The following is a 24,680-nucleotide window of genomic DNA, read 5'->3' on the forward strand; positions in this document are numbered from 1 at the left end:
TTATACAGCAGAGCAGAGAAGAGGCTGTTGCCTCCTCAGCATGGCTCACACTACTGTTAGGTCAGCAGAAGTGACCCCTGGCGATCTGTGTCCATGCTGGAGGGGAGCAGTGCTGGAGGGGGATGCTACAGAGCGGCTATGGCAGAGCAATACATCCAAGATACAACGTAGTGCAGTGGTTAGGAGCAGAGCAGTGCCTGGAGGAAGGCAGTGCCACACAGTGGCTAGAGGTCAAGCCCTGCTTTTGGGGTGCAATGCTGCAGAGCAGCAGGCACAAGGGCCTCCAGTGCTGTGCCACATGCTGAAGGTAGCTTATGCCAAGTCTTCAAATTCTGCAGTGAATAGAGACAGAGCAGTTTCTACCAGGATCCTGCAGGCAAAGCCTGATCCCTGCACACTGGGATAGCTGTGAAGTGATTAATACCCTGTAAGCTTCCTCCCACATGTCATTCACTCTGTACATGTTTACTGTGGCCTTCCAGTCCTTAGCTTCCAGGTAGTGGTACTCAGCCTCCTGTAAGCGTCCCTCTGCCTCTAGCTCCTGCAATTAGAGGCAATGAGTTAGTGACACTCTTGTCCCTGCTTGGCTTAGTTGACCCCCTGCCTTGAGATGCACTCACCTTGCCCAGGTGCAGGTGGGTATCGCTGAGTAGGTCCTTGTGATACTTGGCCACTAAGCAAACCATCTCGTCATACATCTTACACTTCTTGTACATGGTGATGGCCAAATCAGGTTCATTCACAGTGATATACAGCCTGGGACACAAGCACATTCAAATGGCTCAGCCAAGGACACGACCAGTCCCTGCAGTCTCTCTGCATCCTGCGCAGCTGGAACCAGACCCGTGACACACTGCCAAAAGCACGACTGGTGTGCAGCAGGACTGCTGTGGATGCAAGGCTGAACACTGCTCAGATAGAGCCCTTCTGTTATGCCACCATCAGCTGCAGTAGGGCAAAGTTACTCCCTCCATCCTCACTTGTCAACCTGAGCTGTGACTTAGGCGGAGCCTCTGGGCTTCTGTGACCTGTTCTCATCTTGGCCTCCAACCTGAGGCTGCCAGTTGGCAGTTGGAACTAGATGACTGAGGTTGGAACTAAATGATCTTCAAGGCCCCTTCCACCCTAAACCATTCTATGATTCTACAATTTCCTCTGCTACATGAGACAGCTGCACCCAACCTGCACCTCCCTTCTGTCCTGGTGGACAAAGACATATTAACAGTCAGTGACTTCTCTTCCTATGAACTCTGAAACATCAGCTCTAGGTCTCCCCATGCGGAGAGAGTACCTCTGACTTTTCCAAACCCTAGTCCCAAACTCTACTCCCATCCCAGGAAAGGGCTCCTCCTCACCACAGCCATTTTTTCAGGGCTCAGTCTTGGACTTGTACCAAGGAAGATGCTCACCTCTCTGCTTCTTTGTACTTGCCCTGCTTCTCCATCTCTTGGGCCTGGGTTATATAGAGCACAGACACATCTTCCTGACTCATACACTTGATTGCCAGCTGCCAAAAGGAACACACGTGGGAGAAACTACAGCACACTGCACAGCAATTTCTTGATACATGGTAGGGAAGAAAAGGGGAAAACCAATCTCCTTCCCATTACAAACAGGTGTATACTCTATATGCTCTGCAGAGAATGGTAGTCACTTGTCACACTGGGATCAGAGTACACAGGACCAACCCCCTTGGAGGGTGCCATTTGTGTTACAGGTGCATCCACACAGGGCCAGGCACAGACTGGATGTGAATACCAGGGACTGACTTCTGGCTGGCTACTGGATTCCCCTGCATGCATCCTTTGGGAAGACTGCTTGTTGATTGGGTGTTGGTGCACAAGGTACCGCCACCTCCTGATGAAATACATTTCACCAAGCAGGGCAAGGTCCCCAGAAACTTTGGCTTCTGACTCTACCTTGTGAGCCTGTTCCCAGAGCCCAGCCTGTGTGTACATGTCGATGGCATCCTTGGTCTGGTCTCCTTTGATGTACAGCTCCTCTGCAACCTGTAGGGAAATGACCATACTCAGCAGTCCCAAGGGACACACAGAGCAGCAATGATGGTGTTCTGCGGCCTCACCTGATACTCCTGTAAAGCTGCATAGTGCTGGGCAATCTTGGGATAGTATTTGGCTGCTGTCTGTTTGTCTTGCAAGTCCAAAATGTAGATGGCCTTCTTCCACTGCCGGGCTCCCAAGGCTGCCTCAATGGCCTTAATTGAGCACCTAGCATCAAAAACATAACTCTTTACAGCCAGCCAACAGGCATCTCCTCCAGCTGAGCTAAGACAGGGAGACCAAAATGGTCTGCTGCTTGATTTTTCTTCCTGGGTTAGAGCAGCAAAAGGGATCTGAACAACTGGCAAAGCTAAGGGGAAAGAATGAAAAACTAGGACAGCAGGGAAGAGTAATCAAGGCTGAAAGACCCTGGGAGAGATGCAGGAAGACATCCATGGTTGGGGCCAGCAGAGACTGCACATAAGCACCAGGGGCACTGGCAAAGCAGGGCCAAAGGGGCTTACTCAGGGAACCCCCCTGTTGATTTAAGCAAACCCTATCAACTTCACAGCTTGCCAGGTTATACTGCTGCTGGTTATACAGCCATCACCTGCTCCCACCTGGCTTCGATATAATGGTTAATAGCAGCATCCAGCTGTTTCTGCTGCACCAGATGGTCTCCCCAGGCCTCCTCCAGCTTCACAACTTCTGCAGGAAATGCCAGGCGAGCCAGCTCCACTGCTGTAAGGGGACATGGCAGCTGTTACACTGAATCCAGCAAGGACGCAGAACTGTGAGATGAACAAGGGCCTTGGATGGGGTGCAGAGGGAGGGGAACGGTGACTGTCTAATCCACTCCAGCTCCAATGGGCTACCCAACAATCTGGAGCCCGTGGAGAGTTGGTCCAAATCCATGCTGGTGCAACCAGCATGATCAAGGCCTTGGGAACAGGACGCTGTTCTGGGACTGTGTGTGCAGGTACAACTATGTGAAAAAACATAAATTGAATGAGATGATACATGGGAGCTTCAGAGCACCTAGGCATCTCCGGGCTCCAGGGCAATAGCTCATGTTGCCATTGTCACCAGGACAGACTACCCAGGCTCCTACTGGGCATGGATGGGGGGAGAAACATATTTAGCACAGTACCTTTCAGGTAGGCACTGCCCTTGCAATAGCACTCCAGAGCCTTCCGTGGGTTCCCAACCTTCTCAAACAGGTCTCCAGCCTAATGACAAATACAAGCTGCCAGGTTCCAGAGCCACTACTTCCCCACACCATCCTGTACCCTACCAGTCCCATGTACTTGTCAGTCCTACCACACAGACTCGTCCATCAGCTGTGACTTCCCCACTAAGCAAGAGATAAAGGGAACTTCTAGGAAAGACTGCACGTACTGAGACCATTGTCCTCTCTGCCAATCCACATATCCCAAGTATTTTTCTGGGGCATCATCTTCTATCAAGATAAAGAGGTTTTGAGACAACCTCCCTTCTCTGCACAGTGGCTGGTGCAGCAACAACCCCTTCTATGACCACGGCCCCTAGGAGCTCTGCTAGGCAGATGCTCATACAGGAGCTCTGGGCATAAGTAGTGAAGGGGGAAGCTCAGCCTCTTGCAGCAGAATGTTTTTACCCTGTAGGAAAGGGTGGCAGCCAACAGTGTGGGATGAGGCTTAAAGCTCGTAGAACTTGGAATATAATAGAAGAAAGACCATCCCAACAGACCAAAGATTCATTCCCTTCAGTATTTGAATGGTGGTGAAAGGACATGTCTAAAGATTGCAAGAAGAGAGCAAGTATACACCAGCCTTTCCTCCACTATACCTATCCATCTCTGACAATCTGCAGCGTAGAAGCTTCCTGAGTTTGTGTCATGATGCCCTCACATCATCACATTTAAAGGCTTTTGACAGACTCTATCTCCATGATTTGTCTAATCACTTCTGGACTTTATACTATTTGGTAACAAGACATCCGGCAGCAATAAGTCCCACAGTCACCTTTTTGACTGAAGGCTTAAGAAAATATGACAGGTTTGGAAAATCACAAAATTATCTTGGGTGAAAATTAAACAGTCAGGAAATGCTGAAGGTAAAATGAGACTGGAGAAATGTAATCTAAGCAGGGCACATAAAAATAAGTTGGGGTTTGTTTTTTGGGGTTTTTTTTGGTTTTTTTGTTTTTTTTTTCACAAAACACATAACTGAACTGGCTAACTCATAGCCAATATTGTAGATCAAAAAGTACAGATGATTCAAACAACAATTTGACAAGCTCATGGAAGTAAAATCTATCAGGAACTCTTAAACATAAAAATAAAACTGTTCAGGTACACTATAGTCTGCAAACTGCTGGAAACCATGAACATACACTAGGGGAAGTGTCAGCCTGTGTTTGCCTGCCATGTTCTTTATTTCCTTTCTTAAACATCTGCAAGAGGCCACTGTTGGCCAGGATACCAAGCTGTACACTGGTCAGACTCAGCACTGCTTTCTTACATTAACATGGTTATCTGTTGTGTAGAAAACACCCTTTTGTTTTAAAACTGCCACCTAATAACAAGTAGATACCATTTTTTTTTATTAGACAGAGAATAATCACTCCCCTTCTCTGTGATATTAATGGTTCTACAGATTGTCTTCGTAACCTCCTTTGTTTTTCTTCCTTAGCTTTTCCATTTAGACTATCCTTTTATGAAAGCTGTACCACCATTTTTTATTCTACTATGAGGAAGCACTGTACATTTTCACAGTGATACTAAGTTTTCTATTTGATTCACAACTCCTTTCCTGTTGGTTCCTATCTTCCCAAGGGCCTCCTTGACTATTACTGAACACGCAGCTGGTGTTTCAGAGACATGTTGCCAATCTTTTTCCTGACTAATAACAGCAATTCCAGACCACACTCGTGTATAATGGATGGAGTTAGGATTTCCTCCCAAACATTAACTGCAAACTTATCAACACAGAATTACATCTGCTGCTTTCCAGCTCAGTCTCCCTGTACCTCACAGATGCAGAGGACAGGGTAAGAGCTTTGATGCCACCAAGAAGAAAGCCCAGTGGGCTGGTCCACTCACCTGCTCATACAGTTCCCCTCTGATCAGTGCCGTGGAGACCCTATTGATGACATCTCCATTGGTCAGCAATTCATCCCTGCTCATGGCCAGCCGTGCTGCTTTGGCTGGCAGCCCTGCCCGCAGGTATAAGCTGATGGCTGCCAGGTAGTCGCCCTGTCCCTCTTGGACCTCCCCAGCCTTCTCTTCTTGTTGGGTATCCAGCAGCCACTGGTAGTAACCCCGACGCAATTTATCCAGCATCGGGTGTCCCTGTTGAGAAATGCAGCATTGGTTGACCTGGGCAAGGCAAGATGTTGTTCTACTCATCCTGCAGGCTCTGAACAACTAGTTCATGGCACCATACTTCTTGCTGCCCAGTTAAACTAAGCAACTGCAGTTAGCAGAAACCACAATGCCAGCCCTGAGTACCATGCATCATCCATTCTTTTCCAAAGCCCTAGATACTCGTAAATCAATTTCAGTAGCTTCTCTCCCTCATTATTCGCCCAGGTCCGTACTTACATCAATGCAACCTTCCCTTCTGCTTGGAGCCCCTCCAAACAGAAGGGAGGTCCTGATAGGACAGGTGAATAGAATCCAAACCTTGAATGGACTCCCAACCAGAAGACTTATCAAGCAAGCCCAGCTCACAGTCCAGTGCAGCTATATTCTGTACCTTGGCCTCGGCAACCACAATGCATTCATCCCACATGTGCAGCTCCTGGTACATGTCCATGGCCTCCTCTGTGGCATTCTGTATCAGAGAGCAAAGCACAAATAGTGCTCAATTTAGCAGACATGTTGCCACTAAGCTCTCACAGTGAGCAAGATTAGCTGTGCAGAAAACACACAGTGAAAAAGTGTACCATGCCCTTTACATAGATATACATCTTCCCTCACCCTCTTCAGACACGTCAGGGCAATCCTACACCTTGGAACAAGAAATATCTCCTGTTTCAGGGCAAAACCTCTTCTCCCAGAAATAAGCAACCTCTTCCTTTTCTTTTTTGCACCAGGGCAAAACCTATTCTCCCAGGAATAAGCAACCTCTTCCTTTTCTCTTTCACACCAGGACACAAGCCTCCTTGCTCAGAAATAAATGAGACCTTTTCTGCTCCTGGTTCCTTTACTCACTTGTTCCAGGAAGATCATCTCTGCCAGCTTGTAGTTCTTGTCTAGCATGGCCAAACGGGCACGCACCAGATAATGGTCTGTACCATCCCCACCCTGCAGACAACATCAGTTAGCTCAATCAGTTTGTTGAGTGAAAGAAGAGGCTCTGGAATGCTACAAGGGAGGTGACTGCAGGTGGGGTCTGTGCCATTACAGAAACTGAAGAAGACAGAGGAGAATCACAGAAGTGACAAGACAGGAGCAATATGAAATGGCTAGCCAGAAGAGGGACCTGGCAAGCACGGATGAAGGATTATGTCAGCAGTTTCTACATGATCAGGCCCTGTAGAACCTGGTGTCTACAGGACAGGTCAGCATGGACACAGAAGATAACGTGTAAGCAAGTGTTTGCAGGAAAGCAGTTGCCCTGCACAGTAGAAAAAGTTTGACTCACGTGCTCCTGAGCTGCCTGGTCAGCAATGGTATTGGTTTCATGCAGAAATCGAGCCTTTGCCACATTGCCCAGAGCTGCAAAGCATCTGGAAAGAGCAAAGCAGTTATTTAATAACCGAGTTTTGTTGCCCACTTTTTTGTCTGCGAAAAGAAAATCAGAACCTGGGCAGCAGACCCAGCTCTGCAAGCTGGAGAGGTGGGATAGCCCTGCTTCAAGACAAGGATTTTGCCAAGACCGATGTTCAGACGTGCCCTCTAGCCCTACTCCATGGGAGAGGCGGTGGACATGACCAGTGCTCACAGGATCACAGAATCACAGAATGGTTTAGGTTGGAAGGGACCTTAAAGATTGTCTAGTTCCAACCCCCTGCCATGGGAAGGGACACCTCCCACCAGACCAGTTTGCTCCAAGCCCTGTCCAACCTGGCCTTGAACACCTCCAAGGATGGGGCAGCCACAGCTTCTCTGGGCAACCTCATGATTCACTTCCCCATGCTTCAGAGACACGCTGAACTTGTCCATGTTTGTCAGCTCCCTGAAGCCTTGGTATACACTGTTTTGGGTTGCGATCAGCAAAAATTTGTGCTACAGAGTGATGTCTTCCTGTCCCCAGTCCTAGCACTACTGTCTAGGATGAAAGGGCAAAGTCATGGCCTGGAATAGAAAACACTTAATTCTCCAATGTATCTTCTAGGCCACACAAAAAGTCACATCTTCAGTTAGATGCTGGTTTCTGTGAGGGATTCAGCAAAGAGAGTGTTTAAGCCAGAAAGATGTTATAGCTTCTTCCTGTACCTCTCTGCAATGTGCAGCTGTCTAGCTTCCAAAGCCAGTCTGCTTAGGGTCTTCCACATGGCTTCCGTCTCTGTGGACATTTCCAGTGTCTCCAAAAATGCAGTAGCCCTTGAGACAGAGAGATTTGCAGACTTTCAGTAACAGAATAGAAGAGCCCTCTGAGGAAAATCCTTGGCTGAGACCGGAGCTTCCTAACAAGAGTTGCACTGAAAACAAAGCAAGCTGTGTGTGACCGGTTCTGAAGAGGACTGTATAACACAGGGCCTGACATATCAGGGAAAAAAAATCAGTGTTCCAGGTGATCCCTCTCTGGGCTAAGGTACTTAGAGGCATATGATCACCAAAAGGCTGCAGCAGTGTGGGAGAAGTCCAAAGTGTGTCTGAAGTAAATCCCTGGTGCAAAGAAGTCTAAGAAGCCTCTCAAGTGGTATCAGTGCTATGAGCATGTGAAATTTTCTTCCCTGGTCAATTTTAAAGCCCTATAACAATGCCAGCCATACCCAGGTGGCTACTGTGACTGCTTCACGCAGTCAGCTTTTACTGTGCACAGCTCCTGAATGTTTCCATGACACTGTCACTGCCCCTGGAGGGGCAGCAGCAAAAGCGCTTGAGTACCACTTCACATCTGATTACTACAGAAGACACAGTTATTTACTGCAGTTAAATGAAAACTGCCTTCAGTGACTTTCTGTCAGTGTCAATAGGACAATCTCTTGTGCCACATAGTTGAAACCACAGAGCTGTGAGGATGAAAATGCTGAATATTCACTCTTGAAGGACTTTGCTGCACATTATAGACAGACCTGGCATCAACGTCATGCTCAGAGCCTAAACTGCAACTCTGTATGGAAAGCTGTACTGCTGTATTTCATGGATTGCCGACTCTCAGATGTCTATGTGAGGTGGCCCATCACCACGTGGTGTATCTAGCACTTACCTGTGATAATCCCCATCATCAATGGCAGTTCCAAACTCTATGAGGCCTTCGTCCAGGGTGTAGGACACAGTGTTCACCCCTTCAGATACTATCACTTCAGTCTTTCCATCATTCCGTTCCAAGTCTACAATATCCCCCTGGAAAGAGTACAAGCTATCAACACTCCCATGCTCTCCTAAAGTATGTGGGGTAGCAGGGATGTGACTGCGACAGCTCTGCTGATTTCAGTTCTGCTGAATGAGCTCACACTAAGCAGACATCACCCTTATCTCACCAGAGGGAAGGAAAAAGCCACTGAGCAGCTCCTTCCTGTATTGACTGTCTCCATGTTCTGCCAGAAATGCCTGCCACAAAGTTGACAAGATGAGCTCATATTTCGCCCAGGAGAAACTAGAATCACAGAATCACAGAATCATCAGAGTTGGAAGGGACCTCTAGAGATCATCTAGTCCAACTCCCCTGCTAAAGCAGGATTGCCTAGAGCACATTACTCAGGACTGCATCCAGGCGGGTCTTGAAAATCTCCAGGGAAGGGGACTCCAAACCTCCCTGGGCACCCTGTTCCAGTGCTCTGTCACCCTCACCGTAAAGAACTGTTTCCGTGTATTTGAACGGAACTTCCTGTGTTCTAACTTGTGCCCATTGCCCCTCGTCCTGTTACTTGGAACCATTGAAAAGAGCCTGGCTCCATCCTCCTTCAACCCACCCTTTAGATACTTGTATGCCATAATAAGGTCTCCCCTCAGCCTTCTCTTCTCCAGGCTAAAGAGTCCCAGTTCTCTCAGCCTTTCCTCATAAGGGAGATGCTCCAAGCCCTTAATCATCTTAGTTGCTCTTCGCTGGACTTGCTCCAGCAGTTCCCTGTCCCTCTTGAACTGGGGAGCCCAAAACTGGACACAGTATTCCAATTGTGGCCTCACCAGTGCAGAGTAGAGGGGGAGAATGACCTCCCTCGACCTACTGGCCACACTCTTCCCTATGCAGCCCAGGATTCCATTGGCCTTTTTGGCGACAAGGGCACATTGCTGGGCCATGGATAATTTACTGTCTGCCACAACCCCCAGATCCTTCTCCTCCAAGCTACTTCCCAGCAGGTCCGCCCCTAACCTGTACTGGTGCCTAGCATTCTTCCTCCCCAGGTGCAGGACCTTGCACTTGCTTTTGTTGAACCTCATTAGGTTCTTCTCTGCCCAGCTCTCCAGTCTGTCCAGGTCACGCTGGATGGCAGCACGGCCCTCTGGGGTGTCAGCCACCCCACCCAGTTTGGTATCATCAGCAAACTTGCTGAGGATACACTCTGTCCCCTCATCCAGGTCATTAATGAATATATTAAACAAAATTGGACCAAGTATTGACCCCTGGGGGACACCACTGGTTACAGGCCTCCAACTAGACTCTGTGCCGCTGATCACAACCCTCTGAGTTCTGTCCCGCAGCCAACTCTCAATCCACCTCACTGTCACCTCATCTAGCCCATACTTCCTCAGCTTCCTAATGAGGATGTCATGGGAGACAGTGTCAAAAGCCTTGCTAAAGTCAAGGTAGATGACATCCACGACTTTCCCCTCATCCAGCCAACCAGTTATAACATCATAGAAAGCTATCAGATTGGTCAAGCATGATTTACCCTTGGTAAATCCATGTTGACCACTTCCAATAACTTCCTGTTCCTCAACGTGTTTGGAGATGACATCCAGAATGAGTCGCTCCATTACCTTCCCAGGGACAGAGGTTAGACTAACTGGTCTGTAGTTCCCTGGGTCCTGCTTCTTGCCTTTTTTGAAGATTGGAGTGATGTCGGCCTTCCTCCAGTCCTCAGGCACCTCTCCTGTTCTCCATGACCGTTCAAAGACGATGGAGAGTGGTCTAGCAATAACATCCGCCAGCTCTCTCAGCACTCGCGGATGCATGCCATCAGGGCCCATGGACTTATGAATGTCCAGCTTGGCCAAGTGGTCTCTGACACGGTCCTCCTCAACTGAGGGAAAATCTTCCACTCTCCAGACCTTCCCCTTTGCCTTCAGAGTGTGGGATTCATGAGGGACAGCTTTAGCAGTGAAGACTGAAGAAAAGAAGGCATTCAGTAACTCTGCCTTCTCTGCGTCCTCCACCACTAGGTCACCTGTCTCATTCACCAGTGGGCCTACATTTTCCCTAGTCTTAGGACTAGAAGTTCCCTTCTGTCTCCCTTCTGCAGTACTACCCTGACTACTCCCAAACATGTGAGCAAGAAGTAACAGAAACTGCTGGAGGTGGTCAAAGTCTCCAGAGATTTACCTTCAGAGGAAACATGGTGACTCGTTCTGGAGCATCAATGTTATACCAAATGCAGAGGCTGTTTCTGTTCTGAGCCACCACCACATCGCTGTCTGGGACCCACTGCACATAGGAGCAATAGTTCAAAATGGTGGTCTTGGTGCTGCTTTCAATGTCATAGAGCTGCAACTAGAGGGGGGAAGAGGAGAAAAAGGCTCAGCTGGGCTCATGGCTGGGCTGCTAGCTCACATCAACATGGCAGGAACATCTGAGCAAGCATCTTGTGAACAGATATTACCAACCAGGAATCAGACTTTTTCCAAGATAACGCAGCCCAAACTTCCACACTGCTATTTACACACATTACTATCCAAGACCTCTTTAACCCCTGCAGTATTTAAACAGCGTGCTCAGATCCTGCCTTCCTTATTGCTAGGTACCTAAGTATATAAACCAGAATATGCCTTGTGCTACTTCAGTTCCCTCTCAGTTGCAGAGCTGGAACAGGAGAATGGTCTCTTAAGTCCTTCCTGCAAACAAACAGGGGGACCAAGGACGGCCTTCCCCTGCAGTTCTGGGCTGAACTGTCCATCCTAGGGAAAGTCCTATTGCCAGAACTGTTGCCAATAAGGTGAGAGGGTGTTTGTAGAATACACTGCCCGGAAACAACCTGACAATTTGGAAGGTGCAACCTGACACGTGGCATAACAAAGATGTATGATGCCTTGTAACTTAAAAGTCCTAGACTGTCTCTGCTCCTCAACATAATTGTCCTCACCTAGCAAAGATGACACAGAGAAAAAGAAAAGAAAATTGTGCTAGTCTCATGACATAGCAGTCAAAAGAGAACAAGAAAGTCCCTGTTTCAGTCTGTACCAAACTGGTTGGTGAAATATGTACAGACATAGCTTAGGAGAATCACGGTACTGTCTGATTTAGGCTGGTGGCAGTTTTTAATGAAGGGGCTGGCTACAAGACCTCGAGAGGCCTGAAAAGCCAGAAGAGGCAACAGCAATCTTGATGATGCCACAACCTCTTGTTGAGACAGTGAATTATAGGACCCAAATACAAACTGAACAAGACTGTAGAAATAAATATAAAAAGATATGTTGCTGGGAAAGTTCTCTCTTCTCACATGATAGGAAATACACAACCTTGTGGAAATGTACTTATCACTTACAAATAGAAGCCTGTTTCATTTGGTGCAGGCTGCAATCACTGTTAGTGCCTTTCTGAAGTGTACCAGTGCAGCAGAGCCCAAACAGAAGCCCTTCCTACTGGCAGTGATTCAGTCTCCTTTGTAGTGAAGGTTTTTCTTGATTGATACCTTTAAGGATATTTGAAAGTAGTGTCCTAAAGACACACATGGAACAATCCTCCTTCTGAGAGTTAAGAGCGTCTAGATTAGAGAGGCACTCTAACACAGATGCAGGCGTTAACGTTTTTTGCAAATCCACATTGGGCTGCTCCTTCTGTTTCTCTAGAATCACAAAGTACTTGTAGGAGTCCTTGTTCTGTGATGGCCCAGACCCAGAACTACAGTCTTTGTGCAAGAGAGCTCACCTCCAGCAAACTCGTGTCAGACAAGTTTGTGATAAAGAGTTTGTGAGGCAGCAGACGTGTGCACTGCAGTCTTTGGCTACAAAACTAAGCACTCTAGTTGCTAGTTGATCAGCTTGGCAGCAAGGAGTCAGGAGACAGGCAATTAATAGGAGACTGTGATTCCCAAGCAAGAAGGTATCTTTGCAATCCCTACCATCTATGATACAGCCTTAGGGGTCAAGCTGCCAAAAATTACAGTGAAGAAGCCTGGGGGTCCTGTGTGAAATGTGAGGGGTGAATTCAGAGTTTCTTCTGAGATGAGACTGAGAAAGTTCTCAGGGATTTCAACACATATGCACTAAGGAGAGAGGTACAGCCAACGTGGAAATATTCTACTGCAGACTGCCAGGCCCCAGTGGGAACTGAACTCTGGAGCTATTGAAACCATCCTGTGATGAGCTGCAGTGCTACAGCTGGGGTCTGCCACAGCATCTGGAACACCTGCATAGAAATTCTACATGTGAATTACACCATTGTCAAGAGGGTCATGTTCTCTTCTCAGGACACTCTTGTGACAGAGGAGCAAATGAAGTCAAGCGGTCAGGGAGCCTTACACTCATAACAGCAAAGAAGGCTGGATAGTGAACTGAGTGGAGCTGTAATACAATCGATAAATACACATTCTGGCCTGCTGCAGTGAGCTTCTTCAGCTGTAGCTGTACAGTTAAACTAAACAAGGACAGCACATGAGGTGAGTACCTGCACATCATAATCTGCAGTGTGAAATTTACCATGATTTTGGGCATAGTTTTGTCCTGGGCTTATGAGTACTCTCCCAGACAACATTCAGTCATGGTCTAGGAATCAGCAAAAGCCGAGGCCACGCCAAACAAGCTATTTGGTTGTGACCAGGCTGTTTTAGAGAATTGGAGAGTTCATCTTACAGACATAAGCCAAGCTGTTGCAGAGAACACCTTTTTTAAATTTACTTGTTTACGTGCAACATTAGGGTGCTCATCCTGAGATTAACCCACTGGTCTCCATCTCACAGCAGAAGAGTCTACGATCTTCATTTCCATGGGTGAAGCAAGATGTCTAGTAACTAACTTCAGAGGTAGCTATGACTCAAGACCAAACATGCAACGCTGCCAGCTCGTGCAATTTGAACATGGTCTATCTTCCCTAAAGGAGCAGTCAAAAAATCAGGAGTACTTCAGATATGTTTCTCACCTCCCTCCCTCCATCTGGGCCTATCTGTCTGTACCTCTCCCCGGGCATACCATCTTGCCACACTCCCCCAGATGCGCCTGCCTCACCCTCATCTTCTTGTCCCTGAAGAGTAGTTTGTGACCTGTTTCATTCAGCTCCAGCCAATCAATCTTGCTGTCGTGGCTGATGGTGCCAGTGCTGTAGCCACCAACAAGGTCCACTTGGGAAGGAAAGAAAGGAAACAGTGTAAGTACCTAAAGTGCCTCAAAGCGCTGAATATTCGAACATTCAATGCTTTCCGAGGGGATCAGGCCCCTGGGACCTAATTAGGGCAGGACCCACTGGCAAACACACTGTGATGTGAAAAGGAGACTGCAGTGACATTTTATCTTGATGCCTTATCAACAGCAGTAACTCCTTCGACCCCTTTGTGATCATGCACAGACCACAGGCAGCGCAGGCAGCAATATTGTCACACTGAACTGCACAGAATCGCAGGTGCAGGACACAGCCACAGCTGCCCCAACACTGTGTCCACACCAGGCAGCCAACCCGCCAAAAGCAGGGCAGCCTGGTCTCTAGTGGTCTGCTGCCAGGCAGAGTGAACGGGAAGGGGGCCTTCAGGGATATGCTGCTTGGTAGAGCGAATGCAAAGAGGGCCTTCAGTGATACGCTGCCTGGCACAGCAAATACAAAGGCAACAGAAAGGCTGGCAAAATACAGGGGAGGGAGGTTTACATTCACCTGTTGCTATAGTCTTGATGTCTATCAGATAAGCCAGTCTCTTGTTCTCCTCCGTGCCTCTCTGCCGTCTCTCATTGATACGGACACTATTATTTGAAGGGAATGATAATAGTTACCTTTACTACTCTCTAAATTCACAGGACTGAATCACATAGCCCCCCCAGACTTACCTGCAGTTTCCCCAAGCACATGGAGCCTCCTGCAGTTCTCTGACCTGTGACTCTTGCACAATACCTACAGCTGCCTCAAATGAGAACAAACCTTTCTGATTCACGGCTTCACTCTGGAAGCTGTCCCTCTGAAACCAGGGTCCCTGATAACAAATTAGTTATGCTGCTTCCACCTCTGAGCAGTCCATGATCCTCCCTTCTCTCAAATCAGAAAATGGAGTATGGTATTTCAGAGGCACAGAGGAGGTCACACTGGCATCTAGAGTCCCTGATAATGCTGTACTAGGACCAGCTGGATGCAGAGATGCCTGAGTACACGTGTAGGAGATCCCTATTCAGCAATACCCAAGTCAGGCTTCAATAAGCATGTATCAGAGGAAAATGGGCTCTTGTGCTTCTAAAACTTTACAACCATTAAGTGTAACCAAGAAATTAAACCCCACCATTAAGGCACATGGAAAATAAGGAGGTCAGTGGTGACAGCCAACATGGCTTCACTAAAGGCAAATCATGCCTGACAAATTTGGTGGCCTTCTACAATGGCGTTACAGCACTGGTGGATAAGGGAAGAGCAACTGACATCATCTACCTGGACCCGTGCAAAGTATTTGACACTGTCCCACATGACATCCTTGTCTCTAAATGGGAGAGACATGGATTTGACAGATGGATCACTGGGTGGATAAAGAATTGGCTGAATGGCCGCACTCAAAGAGTTGTGGTCAATGGCTCAATGTCCAAGTGGTGACCAGTGACAAGTGGTGTTCCTCATCAGTCAGTACTGGAACTGGTGCTGTTTAACTTCTTTGTTGGTGACATGGATGTTGGGATAGAGTGCACCCTAAGTATATTTGCCAATGACACCAAGCTGTGTTGTGCGGTCAACACGCTGGAGGGGAGGGATGCCATCCAGAGGGACCTGGACAGGCTAGAGAGGTGGGCCTGTGACAACTTCATGAAGTTCAACAAAGCCATGTGCAAGGTCCTGCATGTGGGTCGGGGCAATCCCAAGAACAAATACAGACTCAGTGGAGAATGGATTAAGAACAGCCCTGAGGAAAAGGACTTGGGGGTCCTGGTGGATGAAAAGCTGGCCATGAGCTGGCAATGTGCACTCTCGGCACAGAAAGCCAACCATATCCTGGGCTGCATCCCCAGCAGCATGGCCAGCAGGGCGAGGGAAGGGATTCTGCCCCTCTACTCCACTCTCTTGAGATCCCATCTGAAATATTGCGTCCAGCCCTGGAGCCCTCAACACAAGGATATGGACCTGGTGAAGCAGGTCCAGAGGAGGGCCACGGAGATGCTCCGAGGGCTGGAGCCCCTCTGCTATGAGGACAGGTTGAGAGAGTTGTTCAGCCTGGAGAAGAGAAGGCTCCAGAGAGACCTTAGAGCTCCAGGAGAGCTGGGGAGGGACTCTTGATCAGGGAGGGGAGCAATGGGACAAGGGGGGACGGTTTGACACTGAGAGAGGGGAGATTGAGATGAGATATGAGGAAGAAATACTTGACTTTGAGTGTGGTGAGCCCCTGGCGCAGGTTGCTCAGAGAAGCTGTGGCTGCCCCATCAAGGCCAGGTTGGATGGGGCTTGGAGCAACCTGGGCTGGTGGGAGGTGTCCCTGCCCAGGGCAGGGGGGTGGAACTCGATGAGCTTTAAGGTCTTTTCCAACTCTAACCATTCTATGATTCTGTGACCATTGGACACTGTCAAAAGCAGATTACTCAAGTCCCAGTGTCTGGGGACTGCATTCTACAGAGTGGGACACTTCCGAGTGTATATATCTGAGGTTACTCTCAAAATGCAGTACTGGCCAGACAGGCAGGTGTGACACTCACCTGACGAGATGAGGGTTCATGAACTCTGTGCGGACAGACCCCAGGATGTCATTGCTTCCATATTCCACCAGTGTCAGCTCTCCAGCATTAAAGATCATGCAGACCTGAAGGCGAGAGGGAAATACACTCTTACAGAAAAATCAGGTAAGCACACCCAGCTACCAGTGAGGTGTGCAGAAAAGAACTCTGCTGCACACAATTCTAAATTCAAACCCTCTGGGATGAGTAAGGAATTGTCCTTGGCTTTTTGTTGTGCCTGACAGCTTTTCCTCCGAGTTAGGGATTTTAGTTCTAGGCATATCAGTCCTGCAGGAGGAGCCAAACTGTCACCCTGACAGCTGTATTCTGTACCTCTAACATCCTCTCTGGCCTTTGCTCTTTTATTGCTCCTCCATACACTGAGTTTGTTCTGTACCAGACATGTGGAAAAGGCAAGTATGGGGAGGAAGCAGATCAGGAGCTGCATGGAGAGGGTATGTCCAGGAGACTGCTGAGAAATGGGATTTTTCAGCAGTGCATTTGACACTTTTTCTGCAGATGCACACATGGCTTTACTCACCATTCATGGGTAGCATACTGTCCCATCCAACTTACGTTCTCATTGTCGAAGAAGAACTTCTCATTCCCTCCAGATCCTTGCCAGGCTACCTACAACACAATGGCATGGAGTGAGCAAATGCCAGGCTGACAGCGCCTGCAGGGGACCAGGTTGCAGGCATTGTGGTCTATTGTCCAGCACTCAACTCCCACAGCAAACAGCAAGAATTACACCCCACAAGGAATCATGTTCCAGCACTTTGGCTGTGAACAGTGTTGTTCAGCCATTCCCAGCTCGCAAGTTCCTCACTTCCCTCTCCTGTGTTTTAACCTCTGCTTCAGACCCCTGTTCTCTTTGTGTAGTATTTTATTGCCTTCTGGACGAGAGGCTTTTATGTGACTCCCTCTAGCCTGTTCTCTCCCAGGCACTTCACCTTCCTCTAGACTAACTTTATTATAAAAAGTACCCCCAACAATCCCTTTGCCTCAGTAAATCTTCTCCTCAGAATTTCCACATCGTATGTAGCTGAAACCCTTCTCTTCTGGGGCCACGTTAGCAATCACTGATCAGCATAGTGCCAGTGGGGGACCAGCTGATTTGGAATTTGAGAAAAGCACTGGATAATGCAATAATTATTGTGAGGACAACAGGCAAGCGGACAGAGAGGCAGAAAACTGAAAGCCAAGGCTGAAGCTGTCCTTTGCTCTTCTTGAGCAAGAGCTCCAAGTCACTGCTTCAACAAAACTCCAGTGAGACATCAAGATGGTAAATGGACCTGAAAGGAGGTTGCAGCGAGGTGGGTGTTGGTCTCTTCTCTCAAGTAACAAGTAACAGGGCAAGAGGAAATGGCCTCAAGTTGTGCCAGGGGAGGTTTACATTGGATATTAGGAAAAAATTCTTCACTGAAAGGGTTATCAGGCACTGGAACAGGCTGCCCAGGGAACTGGTTGAGTCACCATGCCTGGAAGTATTTAAAAGACATGCAGATGTCACACTTAGGGACACAGTTCAGCAATGGACTTGGCAGTGTTAGGTTTACGATTGGACTCAATGATCTTAAAGGTTGTTTGCAATCTAAATTATGATTCTATGATTCTAGACTACTCACAACCTTATTCTTTATAAGAAGTAAGCATACCTGTGCAACTGAAAGAAAAACTCTGTGCAGTATGATGTAGAGAAGCCTGGGAGATTTAGTCTGGCCAGATTTGCAGTTGGATTACCAAGGATCAGCACCCTCCAACTCAAATCTGTAGTCAGGACCTCCTGCTCCCAGCTAGATTATTAGCACGCCATTAGCCTAATTAAAAGCATATGATACCTGTGTGAACAAAGCAAATACATTCTGAAGCCTATTTAATACTTTTATCAGACACTAACCTACTGCCCATGTTCTCCAGGCTTGGCACATAGGCTCACTACTCAGTGCACTGTGAGGCTCAGGGTATGGACAGTTTTGTGTGAATTGTCTGGTACCAGAAATGGTACTGGCGTAAGCTGTGGTACTGCAGTCATGAATGTTTTTGTTGCTTTGTTTTTATTCAAACACACTAAGATTCATACATTCACATCTGGAATGTACATGTGTACAGCATCTGGCTTTGGGCCCCCCAGGACAAGAAAGACATTGATAAACTGGAGCAAGATCAGCCAGAGCCACCAAGATGGTTGGGGCTGAAGCACTTGCACTGCAAAGAGAGGTTGAAGGAAGTGGACTTCTTCAGCCTGGAGAAGAGAAGGCTTAAGAGACCTCTAATAGGGTGGTGATGCCATGCTTTTTTTTTTGCAGATACACAGTGAAAGGATGAGAAACGGTCATAACTTAAAACAGAGATTCCAACAAGACTTAAAAAAAAAAAAAAAAAAGCTTTTCCCCATGAGGACAGTAAAGCATTGGAACAGGGGACAAGAGAAACTGTGGGATCTCCATCCTTGAAGGTTTTCAAGACCAACCTGGATAAAGCCCTGAGCAACCACATCTGAATATAACCTTGAACTTCCTTTGGGTAGGAAGTTTGATAAAAGACCTCCCAAGGTCCCTCGCAACCTGAGTTATTCTATGATTCTTTGAAAACAAATGTATTGTTCCCATGCAGAAAACATAACCTTTGAGTTACAAAGTTAAGCATTTGACACCCAAGAAATGTTACAGATTTTCCAGTACCTCACTGAGCTTGTTGGAGCTGATGTCACCCAGCAGTAATGTGTCTGAGGTATGGGCCACCAGATATCTGTCTTTCCCTAAGATCTTCACCTCATCAATCTCATAACCATACTGGGATTTCAACACAATTCGAGTTCCTGTTGAAATATTCTTCACAATGACCTAGAGAAAGTGGGAAAAAGCAATATGAGGCCCTGTTTCCATGCACAGAGGAAGAACACAGACTTCTTGCCCCATGGAAGATTATACAACAGATGATATTTGGGTATTTAGATGTCCTCACACATCATTTCACTCTGCTTTTTAAAGAAACCTTACCATTCCTTTTGTATGGGATGACAACTGTAGCAAAAGTGGGGGATTCTCACTTCTGCCATTTATAAGTTTCTAGATTAATTGGAGGACTACTCAGGGCCTTGAGGATGAGTCACCCTCTCAGAGTCCTACGCTCTCTCCACTGAGTACAGAGGGGTGCCTAGACTGCTAGCTCACCCTTACTGCCTGATTTTGAAACAGGTAAAGTTGGCTGAAATTAAAACAGTTAAGAAACCTGCATTTGGCATGGAGGTACCCCACACAAATTCACAAGCGAGGAAATAAACTTCATTGTCTCTGCTCCTAGCCAATTTCCACCCAGCCTTGACGCTGGAATATTCCCTATGCCTTTCCTGACAAGTTGCTATGAACAAACTGTTGGTGCATATGTGTACCTAAAATACTTTGGTAATTTTGGTGCATATTTTTCAAGGCAGTGTAATTGCTTTAAAGGGAGGAGGGAATGAAATCGCCATCACTCCCAACTCTTTCAAGTATTGTTTTACTGGGGCTGAAGCCAACTACTGTACAGAATTTACAGAGTTCCCTCAGCTGATCACAAGTAATCCGTCTCTCCGGGGTCTGTATTGTCCCTCAAGGGTCCGTATCAGGACCAGTGCTGTTTAATATCTCCATCAATGACATTGACAGTGGGATTGAGTGCCCCCTCAGCAAGTTTGCAGATGACATCAAGCTGAGTGGTACAGTTGACACGCCTGAGGGACAGGATGCCATCCAGAGGGACCTGCACAAGCTCAAGAAGTGGGCCCATGTGAACCTCATGAGGTCCAACAAGGCCAAGTACAGAGTCCTGGTCAGGGCAACCCCCGGTATCAATAAAGGCTGGGGGATGAAGGGATGGAGAGCAGCCCTGCTGAGAAGGAATTGTGGGTACTGGGGATGAAAAGCTAGACGTGAGCCAGCAATGTGCACTCACAGCCCAGAAGGCCAACTGTATCCTAGATTATATCCAAAGAAGCGTAACCAGCAGGTCACGGGAGGTGACTCTGCCCCTCTACTCTGCTCAGGTGAGACCCCACCTGGAGTACTGCCTTCAGCTCTGGGGCCCCCAACATAGGAAAGACATGGACCTGTTGGAGTTATTCCAGGGGAGGACTACAAAGATGCTGCGAGGGCTGGAGCTCCTTTGCTGCGAGGACAGGCTGAGAAAGTTGGGGTTATTCAGCCTGGAGAAGAGAAGGCTCTGGGGAGACCTTATTGCGGCCTGTCAGTACTTAAAGGGGCTACAGGAAAGATGGGGACAGACTTTTTAGCAGGGTCTGTTGCGATAGGATGAGGGGTAATGGTTTTAAACTAAAAGAGGGGAGTTTTAGACTAGATATAAGGAAGCAATTGTTTACAATGACCGTGGTGAGGCACTGCCCAGGTTGCCCAGAGGTGGTAGGTGCCCCATGCCTGGAAATATTTCAGGTCAGGTTGGATGGGGCTCTGAGCAACCTGATCTAGTGGAAGATGTCCCTGCTCATTGCAGAGGGGTTGGACTAGATGGCCTTTAAAGGTCCCTTCGAACCCAAACTATTCTACGATTCTATGATTCTGTGAATGACTGGGCCAAGGACTGGAGACAGATGATGGACAGGAAAGAAGCTGTTGGCACCAAGAACTCCAAACATGTCTAGTTTTAGTAAGCATCCCATTTTCACCAATAGACATTAACTCATTGAATATTCTCTTACCTGGCTTGGTCCCACGTACGTAATTTCAAATTTATTTTTGTAAATGCTTCTGCGAAGGCAGCAGTCAAATTGTTCAACTCCTCCACAGAGAGTGCCCTGGGGAAACAAACATATTGCACACAGTCAAGGAATTGTTACGAAGAGGTATTCCAGACCCTATTTACATGAAGAGGATCAGAGGTGAGACAGAAATCCACAGGTCCTGGCTGCTCTGGGGAACAAGGCTCAAGCCCCAGATGCATGAGGACCAGCCCTATCTAGACTTTCTTGAGAGAAAAGAAAGATTGAGAAATTCTCAGAGAAACAGAGCTTACCAAATATTGCCACATACATGGCAGAGGAGGAGGAGGAGTTAAAAATCACCTTTATCCTCATTTTTCCCATCATCCCTCTCAGTTTCCCACTTCTCTCTCTCCCAGCCTCCCAAACTCTCCTCCCTTCCATTAGAATCCTTCCACCTTTCTCTTTCTTTGTAGCATCCCCATTCCTTTCACCACTCTCCTGCCCCTTAGACTCTTCCCCTTCTCTACAGGTATTTGTTCACAGGTTCATTTCATTCTCTATCTGAAAATATTTCAAGCGTTCTTGATTTTGTTGAGCATAAAAAGATGAAAAAACTATTAAAGTTGTAAATAGCAACCTTCTTAAATAATTTAAGTGCTTTAAAGAGTTATTCAACTTCATACAGAAAGATTTGCAGAAAAATTAATTTAAAGAGATTTACAGAATTATTTAACTTAATAGAGAAAGGCAGATCAAGGCCCAATGGCTGAAAGTAGAAGAAAGACAACTCTGAACTGAAAACATAGCACATAGGGTATAAGATCATTTTTTATACTGCTTCTCACAGGTGCTCAGAGGCAAGAATGCTCATGAGACTGCTCTAGAGAAGCTATACTTATTAAGCTTCTATGACCTTATTAAGCTTCTATGAAAAAAGGAGGACTGCGGCTGCCAATAAGCAATTACACAATTGTGCATGATATTTTCCAGCTTCACACTGTGCGCACTGCACACGTGACTGCAGCAGTGTCCTTTGCACAAGGTCCCAGCCAAGGCACCTTGCATCGCACACCCAGGTGATGGTGTGACCACTCTCATAAGCCCTCCCTGTATCACATCACTGTTCTCAGGAGCATGTGTAAGACTGTCCCTGGTGTGTGAGTCATGGGCTCAAGGTTGCTGACTGATGATACAAACCGCACAGATCCGTGAACCATCCCTCTTCCACGCTAAAGCTGTGATGGTGTAGAGGTGAGCTATTTCTTTGGGCTTGCCTTCCTCCCAGGCACTGCGGCGTGGGCTCCAGTTCAAAACCCTTAACCTGTGAGAACAGATAAGACAGCAGAGATATGAAGAACTGTGTATGGCTGAAGAAGAAAGTACTATAAAGGGGAGGCTTTACCATCAGGCACCATACCTATCATAGCTGCCAATGACGACAGACTGGCCGCCAGGACTGGCAACTGCTGTGGTGAATTCCTTCTCTGACAAGTCCCGGCTATAATCAAAGGTTTGAATCACATTGCCCTCCTTCCCATAAGCTACAATCTTCTTATCGCAGCCCGCAGCCACAATGCTGTTGGAAGCCCAGGCGAGGGCATAAGGAGGACAGGGATGCATCAACAACTTACCCTACATTAGACAAGAAAGAACATCCTGAAAACATGAATGGCTCAAGCCCCCAACTGGCCTCTGCACTGAGCTGTCACAATGAGACCAGTCTGAGGCCCTTCTGTAAAGCCCAGTTCATGGCGTTTGTCTGCCTGACCATCTGTACGAAGATAAGCAGAAATCTGAACTGAAAGATGTATCAACTATTCCATGTGTTTAACTGGGAGAGAAGATTCCTGGTGCCAGTAAGAAGACCAGTACCATTAACTAGACTGGGATGCACTCTTAACATACCAGAGTATATACGGGCCTTCAGCATATCATGCTAGAGAGCAGACGTGCTCAAACAGCTTCAGTTGGAGAGGAAAAATCTGAGTGACAATAGCATTCCCTTCACCACAGCTTGAAGCACAGAGAATACTCCTTTTGGGGAGGAGTAGGAGGCTCAGGAGAAATGCTGGGTGCCTAGAGTATCCCGTCCACAGACAGAGTCTGAACTTGGCATTCAGGGTTAACAGGGATAACTATACATTGCTTATTGAGAAGGCAACAATAGCTATTCCCTGGAACCCTACCTATTCAAGCATCATTCTCCTGGACACTCTAACATCAGGTCTTTCCAGACACCTGAAAAGCCTTACATCTCATGCACAAAAACCTAACTTCTGCTCTTACCACCGCAGTCAGTGTATTTCAAAACATCTAGTCACTATTCTGTCTTCATCAATGCTCCATAAAATCTATGCTAGCAAGCACAGACTGCAGCTCCTCCCTAGACTTGCACTCCCTCCATGGCCTGACCCCTTTTCAAAGCTCTTGAGCTGGAGAGTAGGCTGTGCAAACAGGAATTTTGCTCACTCTCTGTCTTCGATACCTGTGATTCACCTGAGCCCTCATCATCAAAGAAGAAGCGTACTATGGTTCCATCTGCATGGCCAGACAGGATTCCCTTCCCTGACACACTGCAAAGAAACACAGACAGGGTGATGCAATACTGCAGTAAGACTTGCACCTTTATTTTCATATCCCTGCCTAGAAGAGCCAGTCCCAGGGTCATCGTTCATGTTTCTCATTAAAAGAACCTTCACCAAAGACAAAATGGGTGATGAACACAAGAATATCTAGTACCTGTATCGGTGTCCGTAAAAACAAAGCAGAAAAAAGTACAGAGTGGAAAGGAGAGTGGCCAGTTAAGTATCTTCATCATGTAAAATCTCAATAACCAACTTTCTGTATTACTAAAACACAGACAGATTAAGTAATCTTAAGTGGAATAATGACTATGCACACAATTTGTTATAACAAGGTATATCAAACAACTCTTGCATTGGAACTGTTCCTGAAATTAAGTAGTATATTGTGACACCAGGAACACCTAAAAGCAACACAATTTAGAGAAAAAAACATCTGGACAAACACTCCAGGTCTAAGTCCGTTATTTGTAGCATTAATGTACTTCTTGACACAAGCAAGGAGAAGAGAGCACAAAAGAGGAAAAAGGCCTAACATTATGTACCCAGAAAGAACACTTTTTAATGATGTTTCAAGTACAAAATACAAATTCTATGAACACTCTAACAATCCAGGAATCACACAGTTGTCTTCTGTTGATTGCGATCCCCGATTCATCACTGATACCATAGCAATAACAGCATGACTTGCATTTAGAAATAAAAGAAGAGGAGGAGAGAGTGCGGGGAGGATTGGGGGAGAGGGAGAGGAGGGCAAACGGGGAAGAGGAGTGGGGGAAGGAGGAGGTGAAGAGAGAGAGGAAATGGAAACCCTCTGAAATAGAGGCAAAGGCAGACAGACTTTGGAGGGATTTCTCAGTAGTAGAACGTCAGAGTCCTAGACTAGCTTTAGGTTTTCTAAATTTGTTTGACACTCAAATACCAGAACGACACCATTTAGTGAAAACCCCATTGCTAGGACCATGACATATCTTCAATTTTTTAGGTAAAGCATACTGAAGTAGTTAAAATTAAAATTAATTAATTAAAATTACACCATAATTAAAATAATTTAAAATGGCACTATATGGTTATTTTTCTAATCATAGTGCCATCACAGCTTATGGCAGAATATTTTTAGTTTTTCTTAGCCCTTAAACTTGACTGATGTTAATAATTAGCTAGATGAAGTTGACAAATTTAATCTTTATAAAGTCCTGGATTTAAATAAATCAATATATGTAAGTAATCTTATGGGGACTCGCATCCTGAAACGTGTTTGAGGG

At 46.8% G+C, this 24,680-nt stretch overlaps 1 protein-coding gene across 1 annotated transcript in view; it reads right to left on the reverse strand.

Moving 5' to 3' along the window:
• Positions 1-24,680, reverse strand: part of IFT172 (intraflagellar transport 172) — a gene marked incomplete at both ends in the record, with an annotated part of 40,271 nt that overhangs the window by 12,061 nt on the left and 3,530 nt on the right. Inside the window, 23 exons of the mRNA XM_082480349.1 lie at positions 425-541; positions 621-756; positions 1,410-1,507; positions 1,920-2,009; positions 2,084-2,228; positions 2,621-2,741; positions 3,151-3,229; positions 5,083-5,331; positions 5,738-5,815; positions 6,196-6,288; positions 6,629-6,713; positions 7,423-7,530; positions 8,360-8,496; positions 10,637-10,804; positions 13,474-13,586; positions 14,111-14,196; positions 16,117-16,220; positions 16,711-16,764; positions 18,819-18,980; positions 20,831-20,926; positions 22,031-22,154; positions 22,251-22,465; positions 23,319-23,406. Of these exons, the coding sequence (XP_082336475.1) occupies positions 425-541; positions 621-756; positions 1,410-1,507; positions 1,920-2,009; positions 2,084-2,228; positions 2,621-2,741; positions 3,151-3,229; positions 5,083-5,331; positions 5,738-5,815; positions 6,196-6,288; positions 6,629-6,713; positions 7,423-7,530; positions 8,360-8,496; positions 10,637-10,804; positions 13,474-13,586; positions 14,111-14,196; positions 16,117-16,220; positions 16,711-16,764; positions 18,819-18,980; positions 20,831-20,926; positions 22,031-22,154; positions 22,251-22,465; positions 23,319-23,406 (2,746 nt within the window). The remainder of the gene's footprint in view (positions 1-424; positions 542-620; positions 757-1,409; positions 1,508-1,919; positions 2,010-2,083; positions 2,229-2,620; positions 2,742-3,150; positions 3,230-5,082; positions 5,332-5,737; positions 5,816-6,195; positions 6,289-6,628; positions 6,714-7,422; positions 7,531-8,359; positions 8,497-10,636; positions 10,805-13,473; positions 13,587-14,110; positions 14,197-16,116; positions 16,221-16,710; positions 16,765-18,818; positions 18,981-20,830; positions 20,927-22,030; positions 22,155-22,250; positions 22,466-23,318; positions 23,407-24,680) is intronic.

This window comes from Vanellus vanellus (genome assembly GCF_965231255.1).
Source record: "Vanellus vanellus genome assembly, chromosome: 3".
NCBI lineage: Eukaryota > Metazoa > Chordata > Aves > Charadriiformes > Charadriidae > Vanellus > Vanellus vanellus.